We start from the raw sequence: 22,584 nt of genomic DNA, 5'->3' as shown, positions 1-22,584 counted from the left end.
TATTCACAATTTCGTGGGGTTGGTGGGGGTCACTGACTTCACCTCTATACTCTTAGAATTACTTTCAATTCCTTTTGTCAGTTTATTTATTCTTTTTTCCATGCTATTGTTGAGAAATGAACTAGTTCTATAGACTATTAAATAAAATATCAAGTGCTTCCCCACAAAGAACGGACTCTCCTGAATAATTGCCTCTATTTTTCTGTTTCTGAGGGTCAGGCAAGGTTATACAAGAACTGCCGGAGCTGGTAAGCTTTTAGTATTTGTTTTCAAGAATGCTGCTATCAAACTCTGAAAACCGTTTCGTTTCACGCATACCCACAGACCTTCACAGGGAACCGCACATTCAGAAAGAGGCAGCCTGGAACATTTAGCACAAAAGCATATGGTGATTCTGAGCATTATGTAATGAGGTCGGAAGAGAACCGTTCCCTTTTCTCATCTTCCCCCAAGCGCTGTGGGAAACTTTACCTACTCTATCAATTTTGGTTTACTTATGATTAAAAGTAGAAATACATCCTTGGCACCTCCTGTCTTTGCATGTCACTTTTCCTTGGAACCGCTCGGAAAGATAAGGCTGGCTTATAAAAAGGAACTTTGGGTGCCACCGGGTTGTGCGCGGGACCGGACGGGGCTGCCACGGTGAGTCAGGGGCAGGTATTCCAAGCCTCCTTTATGAGTTTTGGCCTCTTTTCACCCAGAGGTCTAAGTGAATTTGAATTAGGCCAATTCTTTAAAAACGAATGCAGCCAGATTCATTCATATTTTTAACTTTGTTTAGATGCTTCTAATCTGGACACTTTCGCTGCTGCTGGGAACAGTAGTAGGTAAGTAAATATCTTTCCAGAGTGCTAGATACTTTCAGGAAGGGCCATGGAGGCTGAATTCTAGCCGCAGTGGTGAGGAGCAGAGACAGGTCTGTGAATGCGAGCCCCAGCTCTTGGAGGCAGGTCTCCAGGTAAAAGCTAAGACACCCAGTTAAATCTGAATTGCAGATCAATAATAACTATGTGATAGTTTCCTCTTCAAAAATTTATCTGATACTCTAACTTGTATTTTCGTTGGCTAAATTTAGCAACCCTAGCTTGGTGTCGTATGGGGTTCGAACCCTGGTCCACCAGCCACAAAGGTATTCCCCTGAGCACAATTCTGAACCTCTCTGTCCTCTCTTCTGAATCTCTCTCTATCGTCCTCTGTGAAATAAGCATAGACCACCACCCCTCCCGGAGGATCGCTGTGAGATGTAGGTAACGTAAGTCACATCAATCACCTTGCCCAGGTAGATTTTGAGAATACAGCCCCCACCACAGCTGCTACTCCTAGTCCTATTCATCTAGACTTCGTCTTCTTCAAGAACACTCCCTTTGTGTTATTCTTTTACGGGGTGACATTTAAGCCTAGAGTCTATCAAACAATGGATTTGCTATTTGATTATTTGTGAGTTCCCTGGGTCCTGGGAATCCAGGGTGCCCCTTTAACCTAGCTTAGAGACCTCAATACTAGCCATCTGGAGATATAAAGCTTTGGCCTTGGCATGCAACGAGCCGGAAGGTGGCTACAAGGAGTTGAGAGTCTCACCTTCTCTACCGAGGCCTGGGGACACGAGGCTGCTTCTTTCTTGGGCATCAAGGGCTCAGGAAAGGCAACAGAGTTGAGAGGCTAAATGGGACCTGCACAGGACTGCACAGAGAGGAAGGACTGGGGCGGTCCTGCAAGGTAGAAATGAGACACAACAGCCTCTCTTCAGCTTGGACGTTGTCTGGTGACGCCGTTTTGTGAACGTGTAGTTAGGAAGACATTTGGGGATGAGGAGGAAGAAAAGATGCCGCAAAATAGAAGTTAGCTCATATTTTGCCAGAGGGACCATTAAGAAGAGCATTCTGGTTAAACTAACATCCTTAAAACCCTCCTGGGTGATTGCAGGAAAAGAAATCTGCTTCCAAAGACTTGGCTGCTTCAGCGATAATGCCCCATGGGCAGGAATTGTGGAAAGACCCCTGAAAATATTGCCCTGGGGCCCCAAGGAAGTCAACACCCGCTTCCTCCTCTACACCAATGAGAACCCGAACACCTACCAAGTAAGGGAGCTCATCGTTTTCAGAACTAAGTTTCACCTATTTTACATGATAAGGATAACGAATTATAAGTCTTCTAAAGAGAATAAGTCAGTGGAATTTACGTCTTTGTAGACTTTGAGGACTGTGCGCTTAAGTATTATTTTCTGTAACTTTGTATATAAAAAGTCCATTACCTTGCAATTATTCTTCTCCTATCTCTATGATACTGTTTAATAAATAATTTAAGTATGGATATATGTGTGCTTATATATATATATATATATATATATATATATATATATATATATATATATATAATCTCTCAATGTTATATATAATCTTCCAACATATTTTATGTATATAGAATATGCACAGAGAAACCCTTCCATTGCATGGAAATGAGACCCCTACTAGCAATGTTATAGGAAATAGATCATCCCAAGTAGAACAATTATAAAAATGTCATGATATTTGGAAAGCAGGGACTTGATGGTGACTGCAGATGGTTCGGTTGGGATGGGAGAACCCTCACTCCCGAAGGTCCTGAGCCCGGGCGGTCTTCTTCTACCATGAACAGGTCCACTGGAGTCTGTAATAAACTTGACGTGGAAGCCTTTTCTCCCCCAAATAGGAACTCGTTGCAGAGCCATCAACCATTGAGGTCTCCAATTTCAAAACAGATAGAAAAACCCGCTTCATTATTCACGGATTCATAGACAAAGGAGAAGAAAGCTGGCTGGCCAACATGTGCAAGGTGAGACGTGGTCATCTCTTAAGGGAGGACTGATTCTGGAGTGATAATTAACCATGGGGAAGGCACAGGCCCCGACCAATCAGGGCAAATACTAGCCGTGGTGACGAAGGAGGAGCTTTGAACTCTGCCGGCCCAGGTTCCCCGGGGGAGGTCCAGCAGGCGGAGGGATGGAGAGGGCCTGGCACCGTCAGGGCGGCCAGGTTGGCAGGCGTTTGGAGGCTCTGGGTAGTAGCGCTTCAATAAAGAATACAGAGATACTTCCAATCTTAGCAACACGTTACCGTACTGATGCAACATGAGTTGCATTTTCAACAGCTTTTCATTTTTTTTAATAGGTTTTCATTTTTAGATGAAGGAGCTAATGTAACTCATTTTTGCTTGAAAGAATGCTTTTCCTTTGGTTTTCACTTGCTACTCTGTAATCTCCTGGGGTAGCAATTCCTAGGAAAGCTGGGTTGGTTTTCATTTCCCGCATCTGTTGTTTCCATAGTAGAAGTGATTCTGTTTCCTTTCCTTTGTCTTTGGCTATGTGCCCTGTGACAATTAAGAATTAAAAAAAAAAAAAAAAGACAGAGGCCCTGGCCCGATAGCTCAGTTGGTTAAAGCACCATCCTGACATGCAAGGTTGTGGGTTCAATCCCCAGTTAGGGCACATGCAAGAACCAACCAATGAACGCATGAATAAGGGGAACAACAATGGTGTTTCTCTCTTGTCTCTCTGTCTCTCTCTCTCTCTCTCCCTTCCTCTCTCTCTAAGAATCAATCGCTAAAAATATTTTTAAAAGACAGAAAATCAAACAGAACCAACTTTCTTATTAACCTTTAGGTCACTGCTCAAACTTTATCATTGATGCATTTATTCACAATGCTTCTGTGGCCAGCTGTGGCACAGGGAGCAGTCATCCCTCCAGAGTGTCTCGAGAGAAGGACACCGATAATCCTGTTTAATTCCAGATCTGTCTATGACTCGAGGGAAAGGCTAACTGGAGACGACTCCAGAGAGTTTCTGCTGACCTGAGAATGAGTGGGCTAATTCTGTCCCCACGTTTAGAAATAATCAGTCAAACCATGACTTATCTTCTAAAGTAATTTCAAGTTGATGGCTGTTGGGGGACGGCAATAAATTTCTCCACAATCGTGAAGAAAAAACTAAGTGATTCTCAGCTCTGTAGGAATGTAGACCTTTAGACACATATAGATGATTTATTTCTGAGATCTCAAAAGCAGATGTGCTTTCATTGCATCATGTGCTTGGCTTTGACATCCTATCTGCACTCCGATGGAGAAGAGTGGATCGAACTCAAAGGTTAAAGGTCCTGGATTCTAGTCTCTCTCTGTCCCTGACTTTGGCACATTGTTTCCCCTCTGGGAACTTCTCTATCAGTAAAACGGAAGAGTGGGAGGTGATTTCTAAGATTGCTTCCTTCTTCTCAAATTCTTTTTGGAAAAACGATGGGAATATGTATAAACACACACTCAAACAAACAACAGTCCTGCCAGATCTGATGATATGAAACTATCACTGACCCCCACCAAATAAAGCTTCCAGTAGATTGTACTTTCATGCAAAATAACTTTTTAGTAATAGATAATAAAACGTGTTGGTCTGAAAACTTTGATTAGTTTTTCCATTATGGAAAAACTCATTTACCTTTAGCATAGTTATTTAAGGGGGTCCAACATAGTCTTTCATTTATTCATTTATTTATTCATTCAATAAATATTGATTGAGCACAAAGTATGCACCAGGAACTGGTCAAAGCACTGAAGATACAACAGTGAACAAGTGAATAAGACAGGCAATGTCCTGGGGTGTATTCTAGTAAGGGATAATGTAGTCTTACGACTTTATAAAGCTCTGAGACAACCCACTGTACCAGATGTTATATCTTTTCCCCCCTGAAATGGTGTTTATGCAACTGTTGCAGTAGAAATCCCAAGAATTCAGTTCCTATTATGGCCAAGCCTCCAGTGTGGAGTCAATGTTCAACTATAAAAGGGATTCCATATCCATAACAGGCTAGAAGTTTTGTTCTTTGTTTTGGGGGTTAAGAGGAAACACTACATTATAAATCCTAATCCTCAAATGTATTAATCGGAAATTAATGAAGATGCCGAATCGTTTACCTATCCATTGTGCCTTTTCCACCAGAACCTGTTTCACGTGGAAAGTGTCAACTGCATTTGCGTGGATTGGAAAAGCGGCTCCCGGACGGGATACACGCAGGCCGCACAGAACATCCGGATCGTGGGGGCAGAAGTGGCATATTTTATTGAAGTCCTTCAGGTACCTTTTGTATATAAAAGCCCATGCATCTTGCCTCTGGGTTCTCTTCCAAAGAACAACAACAACAGCAAGTGCTGTAGGTACGGTAATTGCTAAAGACATTTTTCTACTGAGATTGGCTTTTCCCCTTGGTTGAAAAGAAATGCAAACGAAATCCCGATTTGGGCTTCATCAACACGCCTGTTAAGGCCAATAAACTAGTTTTTCTTAAATGTGGTATTATTTGTTAGGCAACCACATAGGCTGTTTCGACAGAATCCCCCCAGTATTTCTTTTAATTTTACCAGCAATTAAGCCAACTTAGCACATGATCTTGTCAGCCTCAAGAGTAAACTAGCCCTGGCCGGTTGGCTCAGCGGTAGAGCGTCGGCCTGGCATGCGGGGGACCCGGGTTCGATTCCCGGCCAGGGCGCACAGGAGAAGCGCCCATTTGCTTCTCCACCCCCCCCTCCTCTCTGTCTCTCTCTTCCCCTCCCGCAGCCAAGGCTCCATTGGAGCGGAGATGGCCCGGGCGCTGGGGATGGCTCCTTGGCCTCTGCCCCAGGCGCTAGAGTGGCTCTGGTCGCGGCAGAGCGACGCCCCGGAGGGGCAGAGCATCGCCCCCTGGTGGGCAGAGCGTCGCCCCTGGTGGGCGTGCTGGGTGGATCCCGGTCGGGCGCATGCGGGAGTCTGTCTGACTGTCTCTCCCCGTTTCCAGCTTCAGAAAAATACAAAAAAAAAAAAAAAGAGTAAACTAGGTTTGGTTTTGTTTCTAAATTTTTAAGAGAAGCACAACAATAACAAGCTACCTTGATGTTATCAACTAAAAACAAAGAGAATGTTAAAGCTTGAGGGTGCCTAAATATTTGCTTTCGTTATTATTTTCTCACCCAAATTCATGCTTTATTACCGCCACATAACAATTCTTCATATCCATTGAAAGGACTCTCTACTAAGTAAAACAACAAAAGAGAGCCCGACCTCTACCAGTTTAAATGTGGAAACTATCACCATTTTCTATGGTAACTGAAAACTATTATGAAAAGAAATTGCTTAGAAGGCAGAGTGTGTCTTCTCAAGATTCAAGTTTTCAGTTTCCCTTCTGTATCCAACTTGAATTTTGCAGTATTTGAAAACATTCTGAAGAAGTGCTTTTTTTTTTTTTACCAGTCGGCATTTGGCTACTCACCTTCCAATGTCCACATCATTGGCCACAGCCTGGGTTCCCATGCTGCTGGGGAAGCTGGAAGGAGGACCAATGGGACCGTTGGACGGATCACAGGTTGGTCAAAAGAGTAAGAGCTACAAAATTAGACTAAATGGATTCCACAAGGAAAGGATGGAAATTCAGTGCAGCCCTGCTTTTTATCTAAGAAGACAGGTTTTCCCATTTTCTAAACTGAGCCATGTTATCAGAAATCAGTGTTTGTGGAGGCCTGGTGAATTTTTTTTTTTTGATATCAATCTTTGGTCTACAGAGCCCTGTTTAACATATTAATATTGCATATGACTAAAATGTGAATTAAAAATGTCTGGAGCTCTTAACCATACCTATTTTCCCTTTTTCAAGTATTCACAAAGGACAAATGTCATGAATAGGGTAAACAGCATAAAAATATAATAAATAACAAATAGTTCTACATGCTGCTAATTAGATAAAATATATTATTTTTAAAACCTTGGATGACAATGGGGGTCACATGTTGGCTACGCAGGTCCTAAAACAACCCCAGAAGTTGATAAGAAAGACTTTGCTATCCTGCAGCTGAGAGATGACTTTTTCAGGAAACGGTCACTGTCCGCTTCTATACTCCCACTCTGATTTCCTTTTTTTATACTCTAAATTGGTTACATTTGAATAGGAGGAGGCATCTGGAATGTCTGTCATTCATTGCTGGAGAGAACAGTCTCCCGTTGTCTGTAAATGTTTTCGAGAGCCTCGTCAGCCAGGCACGTCAGCTGGGCACGTCAGCCGGGCACTGTGCAAAGTTGTGGTCCTGGTGACCGTGAAAACCAGGGTCCTACCCTCATGGGAGCTTAGAGAATAGTGAGGACTCTTTTAACTTGAACAGCTTTTAGGGAGCTCAGTGTCTCTCAGAATCTGGACTTTCCTGACAACTGCCGCTAGTGATCAGGATTGCCCCAGTGACTTAAGTATCCATAAGTAAATCGAAATTCCACGGTTTGAGGAAAATTCACTTTAATGCAGATAGTAAATTAGATGCAGAGTTCCCTTCAGAAAATGGGAAAGTGGGAAAGAATCAGCCAAACTCTTTCATGCATAACTCATGCCGACCGCCACTGCTTGCACTCGGGTCTGTCACTAACGAAGACGGGAGAGTGGGCAGGTACACGGATGGATTTTAACATGACGCCTCTGTTACTTAGGGTTGGACCCCGCTGAACCTTGCTTTGAGGGGACTCCAGAGTTAGTCCGACTGGACGCCAGCGATGCCCAGTTTGTGGATGTAATTCACACAGACGCCGCCCCCATCATCCCCAACATGGGTGAGCTCCCCGAATTTGTCCTCCTAGAGTGCTTTCTGCACCCATACATTGGAGTGCTGTAGAGGGTTTTCAGTCCGTACATTCACATCGTCTTTCCCATATTTTGAAATTCTTCAGGGTTTGGAATGAGCCAAACCGTGGGACACCTGGATTTCTTCCCAAACGGAGGAAAAGACATGCCCGGATGTCAGAAGAACATTCTCTCTCAGATTGTGGACATAGAGGGGATCTGGGAAGGTAAAACCATTGTGTGCATGAGAGTTCTTTGGGGGGAAATATCTGTATTTCACTTTGCTAACCTTGCTAAATACAGGCCTTACATTTTGTATGACAAAGGACTTTTAATTGTATCCCCAAGATGTGAAATTTTCACTGGGGACAGTGAGCATGAGGAAATTGTAAGAAAGAAGATGTATTTGTAGTCAACTTTCCAAGGATCAAATTCAGGAAATGCATTATGAAGTTTTATCTATAGGGATCAATCTTTTACTTCTAAAGTATCTTTCCACTAAAAAAAAAAAGAGCTAGTTTTCTATTTCTAAAAATGTCATTTTCTATTAGCTATGGCATAACTATTGTCATCTTAAACAGTACTCAACTTCTAATTCCATCTCAAATCATAAACACAGTTTATAAATGATTTTTGTTCTGTGACCACCATGAGTTTACACCATGAGAGACATCTATTCAACAATTTAACTATATTCTGATCACGACGTTAGCTTGGAAAAAGAAAATCTGTCACTGACGAGGAATCCTGTCTGATTTCAAAGGCTCTCGTGACTTTTTCGCCTGTAATCACCTGAGAAGCTACAAGTACTACTCTGATAGCATCCTCAACCCTGATGGCTTTACTGGGTTCCCCTGTGCCTCTTACAGCGACTTCACTAAAGTGAGTAGACTCCACCTTGCGCCTAAAGAATGTTGTGACCATCCTTCCTCCTGGCTGGTGTGATTCAGTGTCCTTGACATGCATTCAGTGAGTGTTACTATATGACTGCCACAAGATGTATACTTTTAGTCACACAGACTTATTTTAATAGCAATAAGGTACTGGACAACTTTAGAGAAATGGCCTTGTCTATGGAAATGCTTCATGTCTGCCTTGTTCTCTCCTTTCTTCATGTGAGAGGTAAATGTTCAATCTTGTTTTGGAAATAATTCTAAGTAAAAAAAAAAGTCTGGAAATCTGAGCTGTGGCTACAGGATGCTAATAAACATGGAATACTTGTCTTAATTGCTGACCTCATAAAACGATAATATAATGAGCCTGTGAATGTTTTTGTGCAATCTCATAATTGCCAAAAATGTTTTGCAAGTTTTCACCTTGCTTGGTATTCTTTAGATATCTAGGTTAAGATCTTTAAATGTGATTTTGAATATGACCTATCTGTTGCCTGCTTATTTTTACTTGTTTTTCCTTTCTCTATAATTTTTTCAAACAAAAATGTATGAATTGTGCCACCTAATAAATAAAAGATCGAGTAATATGCCAGGTGAAGTCACAATTACCAAGGAGGTATGCCTTAGTGATGAGGAGAGAGAATATGAATCCAGGTTTCACCATTAAAATGCTGAATAATTTGGGGCAAAATATTTAACTTCTCTAAGACAATTTCTTCATTTCTAAATATAAATAATAATGGTAGACTTCATAGATTTGGTGGGAAGATTTAATGAGTTGACATATGTTAACTGCCCAGAACCTAAAGTATAATGATTACCATTCAACAACTGTAGGCCATTATGTGTATGATTGGGGGAGGTGTGTGTATATTTTATTCACAGAACAGCTTCCATATACAACCAGAACATTCCCTGTTCTTTAATCTAACTTTATCTTCTTCTTAAATCCGTGTTCTCTAGGTAATGGGGAAAACAAACAGAGAAGCTTTAGGTATCATTCAGTGAAACTTAATCTGACTGACTCAATAATATAAACGGTCCTTTTAGGTAATGCTCAGACACTTTCATAAGAAAAATTCTCACTCTCGCAGATCTCTCAGCATTTCTCTCCAAGTTGGTCCTGGCCCAGGCGGTCACGGTGGTGGTGGTCAGCGTATATTGGGCAGAGGGAGAACTTGGGGGTCTGCTTTATTGATGGGCTCATGGCCAACGTCTGCTGATGGATTCTGGGAATATCTACTCTTCTGGCTCAAGCAATGTCTGTCCTCCGAGAGCTCTGGCCGTTCTTCCCGGCTGGCTCAGTCTCCAGTTAGCTTTTGTTGAATGCAGACCTGTACTTGGCCCGTCCCCATCTGGTCCATCGATCCAGGAACGGAGCAGCCTTACTCTTCCGTAGTGGAAACTGCTACCTTAGTCCTTCCCACTCTGGCTCCTCCCTCTCCCTCTCTTCCTCCCACAATTCCTTGGCCCACAGTTTCTGTGTGATTATCCATCTTTTCTAGACCCCAACCATCTGGCTAAGCCTTAACAACTTACAGGAGCATTTTCTCTCCGCAGGAGAGAATTCTGAGATCTGAATTCTTTTGCTTTTGATATGCTAATTAGGAGCTAAAGAAATTGTGAAAAACCTGACTTTCGAGCCTATTGTCCTCTTACTGGGTCTTATTTAGTGAATCAAAAGCTGATTATCACTTTCTGCTCTGCTTCTTGCAAACTTTATACAATAAATTCTAACCACCTGCTGGGGCAACCGAGGCAGAAAAGAGAAGATTAAAATATGTAGATATAAATATATCCATAAATTCTCTTTTGTGTGATTTTTCTATTTTTGTTAGGCTCGTGTTATTTAACAGCGAGATTGCTAATTTTTAACCTTCGCTGAGACACTGTAAACGACCTCTCTTATCAGAACAGAATTGGCTTCAGAACGTTGCCTTTCACAGAACAACATGTGAAAAAAAGATGAGGCACTATTATGAGAAAGAGCACCCTCATCCATCACTTGTTTATTTTCCCTAGAACAAGTGCTTCCCCTGTCCGAGTGAAGGCTGCCCCCAGATGGGTCATTATGCTGACAGATACGCTGAGAAAACAAAGGGCATGGGAGAGACCTTTTACCTAAACACTGGTGATGCCAGCTGCTTTGCCCGTAAGTCTCGATTTGATTCGCCTTAAGTTCTTAATGGTACGTGTTTTATCACGCCCGGTGAAAATGCATAGGATTGCTTTTCTGTACAAAAGTCTTAAACACCCCTCCACAACATGGAAAGATACACAAATGCTGTGCTCAGCGAATCTGCGTGGTAGAACAGAGAATGGGGACTGAACTATGAATGCAAACAAAAATAAATGTCTTCATATTTAATGCTGGTGCTGAATTCTGGAGGCTTCTTTCCCTCCAGCCTCTTCATAGTCAGTCAAAAGTTTCACTGAGCAAAATTCTGAGATTCTGCACAAACAGGAGAGTGATCCAGGAGAGAGAGGGCAGAAGGTGTGGACACGGAAAGGAGTTGAGGGAGAGAAGACATACGTGGGACTGCAGACCCCGAGGGTGCTGGGAATTAGAGGGTGTGTGGGGGGTGGAGCATGGGACGGACTCCAGGTTTCCCTTCCAGCTAATAGAGGAAGAAAACTATTTGGTTGGGAACCAATGAGGTTTGCTGCATTGTAAAAACCAAAGCCAAATTTAATCTCCTTCCCCAAGAGCCCAGGCTAGCTCAAAATAGTAAAAACTGGTAGTTTACTATTGACCAGTACCGTACATGGATTACCACATATTAATACATTTCCAATGGCAATGGAAAGTTGAATTGTAGAATTTTTAAAATGAAAGTAGACCACATAGACAAAGAGATGACAGTAGTCTAAAATGCAGTGATGTATGAAAATGAAGTAAACTGATGCAAATGTCATAGTCCGCTATTTTCTATATGTTAACAAAGTTATTTTAACATTTAAGAATAAGTTGTTAGTATAAAAAAATCGAAAGCAAAATATATTTTCCCCTTGGCTTGAAATCTATTGACTCTGGATAGTGTGTGCTCTTCCCCTCCCCCAACGCATGGTCTCGGGACTTCTAGATCAAGCAGTAATTTTTCAACCGGTGTGCTGCAAGAATTTTTAAAACATGCAACACCTGGCTATTTAGTGAGGGGCACTGACCTCTTTTCCTTGAAACTACTAAATTTAAAAAATGACAAGAGCCAATACAATAATGGACATTCAGTGTGAATAAATCAAAATTATACCTATTTTTTTTGTCAGGTCGGCAAAAAATATAATTTTTTTTGGTGTGCTGCAGAGTTTTATCTCATCTTTTATTTTAAAAAAATATTTATTTTTATATTTATTCATTTTAGAGAGGAGAGAGAGAAAGAGACAGAGAAAAAGAGAGAGAGAGAAAGAGAGAGAGAGAAGGGGGAGGAGCAGGAAGCATCAACTCCCATATGTGCCTTGACTGGGCAAGCCTAGGGTTTCAAACTGGTGACCTCAGTATTCTAGGGCAATGCTTTATCCACTGAGCCACCACAGGTCAGGCATTGTGCTGCAGAGTTTTAGTAATTAGTTCATGTGTGCCATGGGAAGAAAACGACTGAAAATCAGTGGAATAAAGGAATGTCCATGACTATTAGAAGAACTACCAATATTCAGACTGTGTGTGTGTGTGTGTGTGTGTGTGTGTGTGTGTGTGTGTGTGTATTATTCAGAATTCAGCAGATGTGGAATTCAAGTTTAGCCTGTTTTCAGTGTTTTTTTCCTGCAAGCTGACATTTTACAAATTCTCTCCTACCCTTTATGCAGGTTGGAGGTATAAGGTCACTGTTACTCTGTCTGGAAAGAAGGTTAGAGGACACGTGCTAGTTTCTTTGTTTGGAGACAAAGGAAACTCTAAGCAGTATGAAGTTTTCAAGTGAGTAACATATAACTCTAAGCTCCTTACATGTTGGAGTACCTCACATGCAATGGTACTGCCACATATCATGAAAAGGTAGAGACTGTCTCACCCTTGGACCTTAATATATTTCAGAATTTTGTTTCTAAACTTTTTTCTCTGCTATTTTCTGGGGAAACTCCTGATGTTTCCTTTGATGAGTGGCTTCTGATTTATCACCAGTAAATATTCTGTCCACCAAACAACTGAGAAAAGATAATATAATGATGTCATCATTTACTAAACTGTGGGAGGATAATGAATAAATATGTCTGAGTTATTGATGGCAAACTACCACTGAGTTAGCCTACATGTTTGCACTTATTTAATACATTAGAATGACAAATGTACTATTAATCATCATACTAGAGATGCACTCTAAGATGGTTTTAGAAATATATATATACTTATATGTATATTTATGTATGTTTTTATTAACCATTTAACTCCTAAGGGGTGTTCTCCGACCAGAGGGTATTCATTCCAATGAATTTGACTCAGATGTGGATGTTGGAAATTTGCAAATGGTTAAATTTGTTTGGTATAACAATGTAATCAACCCAACTCTACCCAAAGTGGGAGCATCCAAGATCATGGTGGAGAGAAGTGATGGACAAGTGTAAGTAATAAAAATCCAAAGAGATTTGAAGTATTGAATCACATTTATAGTTCTATTCCCACTGAAAGTTTACTTTAAGTTGTAGCTCCTATAATGGTTCTCCTACATCCCAACCACAGCTGTTTCCTAATCCCTTTTGTTTCTTTAGGAGAAAGTATAGAACTTTAGGAAAACCACTTTGATAGATTTGTAGATGAGTGTTGTGTTATCTAATACAACTTATGTTACAATGAGGATCTGGTTTCATGACCTAAGGCAAGAAGAATGATTTCATTTAGCAGCTGTGCCTTGTGCTATGTGTGTGCTTAATATGTGTAACTTCCCCAAATGTTCTGGGTTCACCAAACTGCCAGTTAAATTATCAGGAAAACACTTAATTTACCAAGGAATACAAATGAGCTATTTTGGATCATTGGCCCTCTTAGTGAAAACAGAGGTCAACTTTCATTCTAGCCAAGACTAAAGTGTGTGTGAGCCTAAGGATATTAACCATGATGAACCACCAGAAAAAGTGAAATGATGATGATAATCATAACAAAACCAGTATTTTGAATATAAAGCCAAAATCTTAGGCACACACTTTATTCTTCTTTTGTCATCATGCCATTCAGTCCCCGTAAAAGTAGGCTTACAGTTGTGAGTATGTGAAACACAGTTTATTCTTGTATTATTTACTAACCATTGTATTCTATTCCACACAAACAACTGTAAACTTACTTTTGTCTCACCTTGTACACTGGATGCAATTAACAGCACATTAGACATTGCAGAAGAAAGATTGGTGAACCTGAAAACAGAATGTAAACTATCCAAAATAAACATACAGAGGAAAAGATTTTTGAAATGGAAAGAATATCAGTGAGCAGTGAAATAACTTCAAGAAGTATATTATACTTCTCATTGAAGACCCTAAAGGAGGACACAGAAAAATATATTTGAGGAAATAATGGCTTCAAAACTTTCTATCTTGACAAAGGCTATAAACCAACAGATCCAAGTGATACAACAAGAAACATGAAGAAAACTAACCAACAAATGTCAAAATCAAATTGCTCAAAATTAGTTATAAATAGAAAAATCTTAAAAGTAGCTAGAGGAAAAATGCACTTTATGTACAGAGAAATAAAGAAAATAATTACAGCAAATTTCTCGTCAGAAACAATGCAAGTGAAAAGACAGTAAAACATCTCTAAAGTACTGAAAAAAGAACTGTTAACCTACAATTCTATATCCACAAAAATATTCAAAGATGAAGATGAAATGCTTTTCAGGCATACCAAAGCTGAAAGAATTTATCACCATCAGGTCAATATAAGGAAGGTCATCAGGGGGAGGGAAATTATACCAGTTGGAAAAGAATCTACAAAAAGAAACTGAGAGACTAGGAAACAGTAACTACATTGGAAAATACACAAGGTCTTTAAATATTATTATTTAAGTCTTTTTTTTTTTTTTTTTTGTATTTTTCTGAAGCTGGAAACAGGGAGAGACAGTCAGACAGACTGCTGCATGCTCCCGACCGGGATCCACCCGGCATGCCCACCAGGGGGCGACGCTCTGCCCTCCAGGGGGTGATGCTCTGCCCCTCCCTCCGGGGCGTCGCTCTGTTGCGACCAGAGCCACTCCAGCGCCTGGGGCAGAGGCCAAGGAGCCATCCCCAGTGCCCGGGCCATCTTTGCTCCAATGGAGCCTCGCTGCGGGAGGGGAAGAGAGAGACAGACAGGAAGGAGAGGGGGAGGGGTGGAGAAGCAGATGGGCACTTCTCCTGTGTGCCCTAGCCGGGAATCGAACCTGGGACTTCTGCACGCCAGGCCGACGCTCTACCACGGAGCCAACCGGCAAGGGCTATTATTTAAGTCTTTAATAATTGACTATTTTAAGATGATGGTTATATTTGAAAGGGTTATAATGTGTAAAATATGTGATAACAGTACCATAAAGGGTAGGAAGGAAGGAATGGAAATACCCTGCTGTATTTATATAAAATGTGAATTGACGCATCACTTGAAAGTAAGATATGATACGTTAAAAATATATTGTATAAATTCAAAAGCCACCACAAAATAATAAAACAAAGAACTCTACCTAATAAGTCCACAAAGGAGATAAAGTTGTATTTAAAAAAAAAAAAAAAAAGGGCATAAAAAGAGGAAAAGAAAACACAGGATATAGGTGACTATAGGTGACAAAGAGCAAAATGATAGACTTAAACCTAGCCATATCCATAATCAGATTAAATGAAAATGGTCCAACTACAAAAATTAGAAGATAGAGATTGTCAAATTGGATTTTTTTAAAAATTAACAGCCAATTGTGTGCTGCCTACATGAAATGTACTTTAAGTATAAAAACACAAGTAGGTTAAAAGTGAAAGGACCAAAAGAGATATACCATTAGTTATTAGGGAAATGCAAGTTAAAATCACAATGATATATCACTCTAAAGTTATTTAACTGGCTAAAATTTAAAAGATGGACAGTACCCAGTGTTGGTGAGAATGTGAAGCGTCTTAAACTCTCATACACTTTGATGGGAATATAAAGTAATACAATCATTCTTAAAAACAGTTTTGTAGGTTCTTAAAAAGCCAAACATAACCCCTACCTATGATTCAGCCATTCCCCTGTTAAGTATTTACCCACAAGAAAAGAAAACATGTGTTTATACAAAGATGCGTACATGAATATTCAAAGACTGGAAATAGCTCACCACCTGCCAACAGGAAAATGAGTAAACAAATTGAAATACTACTCAGCAGTGAAAAGGAATGTGCTAGAGATGCATGTACCAAAATGGATGAATCTCGAAATAATTATACTGAACAAAATTACACTGAATACAAGAAGTTAGACGGAAGAGTGCATCCACCTTTGATTTCAATTCATATAAAATTCTATACAACTCAAATGAGTCCAGAGGGACAGCACATCAGTGGTCGCCTGGGGAGGGAGAAAGATGAGAAGGACAGAAAGGAAAGATGACCAAGACGCTGAAAGAAAATGTAAGGGTGACAGATATGTTTACTCTTTGACTGTGGGTACTAGTATGATCTCCATTTGACAGATAATTAAATGAAAGTTTAGTGCCAAAATTCATATGCAGGAAATTTCACTCCAGCAAATTCTTAATTACCACAAAACAAACTCAGTTCACCCTTATTCATGAGTAGTTATTGTGTGCCCTTCATTTCCTGTGCCCCTTATCAATATTCATTTTTAACCTTTAATTTGCTTTTTGTGAGTTGCCAGCCATCAAAGCCACAAAGAAGGAAATGAAGAGAAAAGAGTATTTTCTGAGGACTTTTATGTGCCAGGAAATTTACATATGCTTCCATAGTAAAGAAAATTAGCCCCAAACACCCTAAGTATTGTTCAGTCTTAATGAGTACAGTTAGTCATTTCACTTCTGTTACTGAATTAAAATCAGAATGTCTAGCCAATGTGACTCCAGGGCCCCGGAATTTTTACTTTGGCTGATTTCTTTTGAGAGGGAGAACGCAGTGCTTTCCACAGAAGAGAGGTGCGCTCTCTGCCAATGTCTGGTCTCGGGCACAGGGCTGTCCTCACTCAGATGGGGGAAGACCAGAGCCCGAATAAATGCTCAACGCTCTGATTGAGCCAGGAGTTGACTTTTCATTGTTTTCTCTCCACAGCTTCAACTTCTGTAGTCAAACAACTGTGAGGGAAGATGTTCTGCTCGCTCTCACTCCATGCTAGAAGCCTGATGACATGTGACCACTGAATCTTATTGCTAATAAAATCTATTGGTAAAGCAATGCATTCTTTTCTTCGTCATCATTCGTCCAGTTTTGTCCTGTGAAACTTTTGGATGCAGTGATTAAAATCTAAATTTTGGGGTTAGTATAAACCACAAATGACTGTGGCTTTGAGCTTAGGGTTGATGTCAGTTTGATGACTTAAGACAGATGTCCCGGTCCAAAATGACCCCTTCTTGGTGGGCACACATCACAAATACCCACCTGTGCTGCTTGTTCTACCGTCTGCTCCTACTCAGACATCTCAGGGGGGTAACGCGTAAGGAGCTGAAGACTGGGCACTTCCAATGCTTCCTAGCTGCTCCCAGGGGGCTCCCTCAGACCCCCCCCCGAGGCTTCTTTGATTTTTCTAAAGCACAAATCAAAGATCCTCCCAATAGTCCCCAAGGTAGAACCCACTTTCCTTAGTGAGCCTGCAAGGGCCCTATATCTGGCTTTCACCCGGGACCCCAGCATCAACTCACTGCATCCTGGCACTGTCCCTTAAAGGGCCTTGACCTCGGATGCTGCTGGACCTTTGTGCAAACTCTTCCTCCCTAGGATGTCTTGTCCCCTGTTTTCCTGTCTATTTAACTCCTACTGACTGACTTCCTTCTGTGTAGACATCTCTTTTTTCAGGAAGACTTTCTTCACCTCCATTACCCACTCCCCTAAGACTGGACTACAGGTCCCCGACATTCCCACTGGACCCAGGACTTCCTCCATCTCAGCACTTCTCTCTCCATACCATAGTTGCTGGCTTACTTGCATGTGTACCCCATATGTAAATTCCTTAAGGGGTTTGCATGTTATATGTGCCTGGTTCAACTGAACGCGGGTGTCTAGGCCAGGGGTCGGGAACCTATGGCTTGCGAGCCAGATGTGGCTCTTTTGATGGTTGCATCTGGCTCACAGACAAATCTTTAATAAAAAAAAATAATAATGTTAAAAATATATAACATTCTCATGTATTACAATCCATTCATTTTCTGCCACTCATGTTCATGGTTGCAGGTGGCTGGAGCCAAATCACAGCTGTCCTCCGGGACAACACCAAATTTTTATTGTACAATACATAATATACCCGGGTTGTTGTATGGCTCTCATGGAATTACATTTTAAAATATGTGGCGTTCATGGCTCTCTCAGCCAAAAAGGTTCCCGACCCCTAGACTAGGCTCTGGGAAAGATTTAGAAAACAGTCTTCTCAGAACAAACACTTCTCAGAATTTAGGGGTCTGAGAACCCATCTTGAGCCAACCCTACCCTTCCCCCAGAATTCACAAGATAGTTTTCTATTGAGATGACAAGGGTATCTGAACATTCTGAACTTGAAGTTGGAGGAAAATATAAGGACAGAGCTGATTGGCTGGAGGAAAGCATGATTCATCTCCATCCAGATGTGTAGACATGGCAGGGGATAGCTGGAGATCTCAACTTTATCTTTGTGATTTTTAAGGAGTCATACAGTTGAAGGCAGGAGAGCTGTCCAGTGGACAAGAAATCAAGATTTCAAAAGAGATCCACAAATCTTTGTGAATACAAATCCTGCCTTAAATTTCTGAAGCTGAGTGTGATATAAGTTCATTCAAAATATTTATATATTATTTGTTATTGTCTGAAAGCCTCACCTAGGAATCTTCCCATCTGATATGGAATGAACTCATTGGTCTAGGAGCAGCGGTTCTCAACCTGTGGGTCGCAACCCACAGGTTGAGAACCACTGGTCTAGGAGGCTCTAAAGGAGATGAAGTTTAGACCCCAGTCTTGCTACGGGCTTAGTCCAATGATATCCCCCAGGGCATTAAACAAGAGTCATTGTGTTAGAGCACAGTGCATATGGATGAAATGTGGGTGTTAGGAAATAATACACACACTTAACTGATGCTGTGCCCAAGAATGGTTTCAGTAGGTGCAATGCCAGCTGCTGTCTCACTAAGCTGGGTTTCTGTATTGGTTAGCTACTGCGGCATAACAAGCCACCACCAAACTCAGTGGTATTAAACAGCAAACATCTATTAGTAATCTCTGGGTTAGCTTCTTCTGGGCTAAGATGGATTCACTCATGTGGTCAGAGTGTGTTTAGTCAGCAGTGCTGTTCATCTTGCCTGGGTGTCTCACATACTCAGGGTCAGTGGTTTTGAGCTGGTTCAAGTGGTTACTGCCATTGATGTGATGGCAGTACACATTTAGCCAAATCAAGTCAACCATCTAGCCAAAGGATGAAAGGAACTTCAAGATCACATTGCCAAGGGTGTGGATATTTGGGGGGAGCGCGGAGAACTGTGACCATTTTCACAATCTATCTATCACCATCTCTACCCTGTCTCTCCATCCCGAGAAAGCCTGAGAAGGAACAGGTCAGGTGTCAGAAGGGTTTTCATGGTGATGGGTCAGCCCAGGCTCCAGTCTCTGGTCTCCTTCTACTGCCTTTTCCTCACTGCCGTCATCAGAAGCGAGGGCACCTTTTTGGTTCACTCACTTTTGACTTTGCCCGTGACAGCATGCTTCTTGTCAAACAACTAACGCCAATGAATAGAGAGTTGCTTCTTCTTACCTTAAAATGACACAACAGTCCTAATCAGATATGCTGATCAGGAAATCGAGTCTCCACAGTCATCATTTACTCTTTTAAAAATTTTAATTAAATTTATTGGAGTGACATTGTTTAATAAAATTATACATTTCAAGTGTACAATTCTATGATATACCATCTGCACATTGCATTATGTGTTCACCACCCACAGTCATGTCTCCTTACACCACCATATATTTGACCCCCTCCGTCCTCTTCTACCCCCCGTTCACCCCTCTTTCCCTCTGGTAACAGCCATACTGTTGTCTATGTCTGTGAGTTTTTGTTTGTTTGTTTATTTATTTTTGTATTTTTGTATTTTTCCGAAGGTAGAAACGGGGAGGTAGTCAGACAGACTCCTGCATTCACCTGACTGGGATCCACCAGGCATACCCAGCAGGGGGCAATGCTCGGCCCCTCTGGGGCGTTGCTCTGTTGCTGCCAGAGCCATTCCTGCACCTGAGGCAGAGGCCATGGAGCCATCCTCAGCGCCTGGGCCAACTTTGCTCCAATGAAGCCTTGGCTGCGGGAGGGGAAGAGGGAGGTAGAGAGGAAGGAGAGGGGGGAAGGGTGGAGAAGCTGATGGGTGCTTCTCCTGTGAGCCCTGACTGGGAATTGAACCCAGGACTTCCACACACCGGGCTGATGCTCTACCTCTGAGCCAACTGGCCAGGGCTGTTTGTTCATTTATTCCTTGCAGTTTTATATCTTGCATATGAGTGAAAGCATACATTTCTTGACTTTTTCCATCTGACTGATTTCACTTAGCATGATACTCTCAATTTAATTCACTCTTGATAACTCACGCAAATCACCTCTCCATTATTTCAAGGTGTGATAAATGCAATACTTCTAAAGAAATCCTCTCTCTACCAGCACTGAGCCACCAGCTGTGTACTTTGGTACAAATTTAGCAGTCGATTCATTTAGAATTGCTTTTGTTGTTGTTACTGTAGAAGCACATATCTCTTGCAGCACTGCCCACCTCACAACTTCCGCTCCAGCTTTGGGTGCACAGGGGTGGGTCCCCTCAGCCTGACCTGCCCACTAAGAGCCACTCCCTAATAATTTGCTAATTCAAGGACAGTTCCTGACCTGATCAGGCCCATCATCTGGCAATTAAGAATTCTGAGCTGAGATGCACAAAGCCAGGGAGTCCCTGCAGCAGAATCAGGTCCAGGGAAGAAGGGATCTGAGGACAGCTGAGGGCTCCAGGATAACCCCATTTTGGGCCCCTGGGTCTCATGGTTCAACAATTTCATGGGTTCTATGAGACGCCCCAATATTCTTTCAAGAAATCTCCCTTCTTTTTTTTTTTTTTTTTTTTTGTTTGTTTGTTTGTTTTTGTATTTTTCTGACGTTAGAAACGGGGAGGCAGTCAGACAGACTCCCGCATGCGCCTGACCGGGATCCACCCGACATGCCCACCAGGGGGCAATGCTCTGCCCATCTGGGGTCACTCTGTTGCAACCAGAGCCATTCTAGCACCTGAGGCAGAGGCCATGGAGCCATTCTTAGCGTCCGAGCCAACTTTGCTCCAATGGAGCCTTGGCTGCAGGAGGGGAAGAGAGAGACAGAGAGGAAGGAGAGGGGGAGGGATGGAGAAGCAGATGGGCGCTTCTCCTGTGTGCCCTGGCCGGGAATCAAACCCAGGACTCCTGCACGCCAGGCCGATGCTCTACCACTGAGCTAACCGGCCAGGGTCTTCTCTTCTTTTGTTTTTAATTTAGCTAAACAAAATTTATTTCTGTTGCTTGCAACCAATAGAATCATTATATTTCTCTAAAACCTTACCTGTTTAAATAACTAATGGTCTTTATTGTTGTTGCCTTGACTGAGTGCGGGGTGAATAGTCAATATACACAGACACATTAAATGTACAGATCTTTTGTCCCTGAAATTCAACTTTAGGAGTTTCTGCCACAGATATACCATCCATGTGGACAGTGACAAGTGAATAAGCATATTCACCAAGGCACTGTATTTAATAGCAAAATATTGGAAACAACCAAATGTTCATCAATAGAGGGCACACAAGCCCCGATCACTTTAGGTGTTTTCAACCCCTGAACCCTCCAGGGAGTGACCTTTCCCCTGGAGTGGCATAGAGCCCGCAGTTGAACTTGTCAGTAAGGTGAGTTAAAAGGTAAAGAGGCACAGGGGTCTTACCCCTGGACAAACTCTGACAGATGATATATAATAATTTCTTCTAAATCTGATCAGACATTCATATTCTCCATGCTTGTGGAAAGAAAACATCTCTTCCTCCCCCCCTTCTTAAAACTGTGCCTACAGCCCTTTCTCAGCCCTGAAATTCACTGAGAGTAAAGGGTAAAATACCCATGAACTCCATTCACAGTATATTTGTTCTTTCATTAATCCATAACCACGTCAGCGCCAGGCACAGTTCCAGCAGCTGGGGTACAGCAGACGGAGACCAAAACGGGTGAGGTCTCCATCCTCCTGGAATTGCATTCTAGGGGGGAGAAGCCTGACTGCACATAAATGAACACATAAATAAGACAGATAATGATAACTGGTCACAGGAGACCTGGAGAAAACAAACAAGGTGTTGGGGAGTGGGGGCCTGGGGTCAAGTGGTGAAGGTGGCCGAGGACAGATGTCAGAGGTGGTCAGAGGTGGCCTCACTGAAGAGGTGACATTAAAGCTAGTTGTTGAATGACAAGAAGTAGCCAGCCTGATGGAGGTCTAAGGAAGGGACTTTCAGGCCATGGGAATAGTATGTGCAAAGGCCCTGAGGTAGGAAAGGACTAGGCATTTGGATGGAACTCAGTGTGGCCATATATGGAGGGCAGAATGGAAAGGAGGAAGAAAAGAGATCCAAGAGGCAGTCAGGGCCAGCTGGCACGTCCTACCGACCCATTTACCTATTTCCTCACCCCTAGATGACCACAAGTCAGCATCTGGGTCAGCACCAGCCTGACTACAGTGCTCCAGCACCTTCCTAGACTACCTAAGCAGACTTCCAAAGCTTAACTACTTGATCGCTTAGGTCAACCAGATGGTTCAAGTCTGGCAGTTTAACAGGAAGTTTATTTTCTGTTTCAGCTGATTCTATGTAAATAATTTTCCTATTCTATGTGTTTTATACTCAGAAACTCTCGTTGATACCTTGCTCAGAATAACTAAATATTCAACAACTCCTTACTTCACTCCGTACAGACTGGATTCAAATCCCATCTCCTCACTCATT

At 41.9% G+C, this 22,584-nt stretch overlaps 2 protein-coding genes across 2 annotated transcripts in view; both read left to right on the top strand.

Moving 5' to 3' along the window:
* Positions 1 to 22,584, top strand: part of LOC136384694 (pancreatic lipase-related protein 2-like) — a 132,854-nt gene that overhangs the window by 64,881 nt on the left and 45,389 nt on the right. The gene's annotated exons all lie outside the window — the stretch shown is intronic.
* On the top strand, positions 540 to 16,816 carry PNLIP (pancreatic lipase). Its single transcript, XM_066355303.1, has 13 exons — positions 540 to 642; positions 782 to 827; positions 1,924 to 2,078; positions 2,689 to 2,811; positions 4,964 to 5,098; positions 6,248 to 6,359; positions 7,466 to 7,585; positions 7,703 to 7,822; positions 8,359 to 8,477; positions 10,511 to 10,640; positions 12,293 to 12,401; positions 12,877 to 13,041; positions 16,694 to 16,816. Exons 2-13 carry the CDS (start codon positions 782 to 784, stop codon positions 16,755 to 16,757), a joined length of 1,398 nt encoding a protein of 465 aa, XP_066211400.1. The 5' UTR covers positions 540 to 642; the 3' UTR covers positions 16,758 to 16,816.

The sequence above is a fragment of the Saccopteryx leptura genome, chromosome 13 (genome assembly GCF_036850995.1).
Source record: "Saccopteryx leptura isolate mSacLep1 chromosome 13, mSacLep1_pri_phased_curated, whole genome shotgun sequence".
NCBI classification, from domain to species: Eukaryota; Metazoa; Chordata; class Mammalia; order Chiroptera; family Emballonuridae; genus Saccopteryx; species Saccopteryx leptura.
This window is presented reverse-complemented; position numbering and strand designations above follow the sequence as displayed.

Coding starts and splice junctions, on each gene's coding strand:
- PNLIP (XM_066355303.1), top strand. CDS start 782: ATGCTTCTAATCTGGACACTTTCGCTGCTGCTGGGAACAGTAGTAG. Junction 2,079..2,688: donor AGAACCCGAACACCTACCAA/GTAAGGGAGCTC, acceptor TCCCCCAAATAG/GAACTCGTTGCAGAGCCATC. Junction 10,641..12,292: donor TGATGCCAGCTGCTTTGCCC/GTAAGTCTCGAT, acceptor CCCTTTATGCAG/GTTGGAGGTATAAGGTCACT.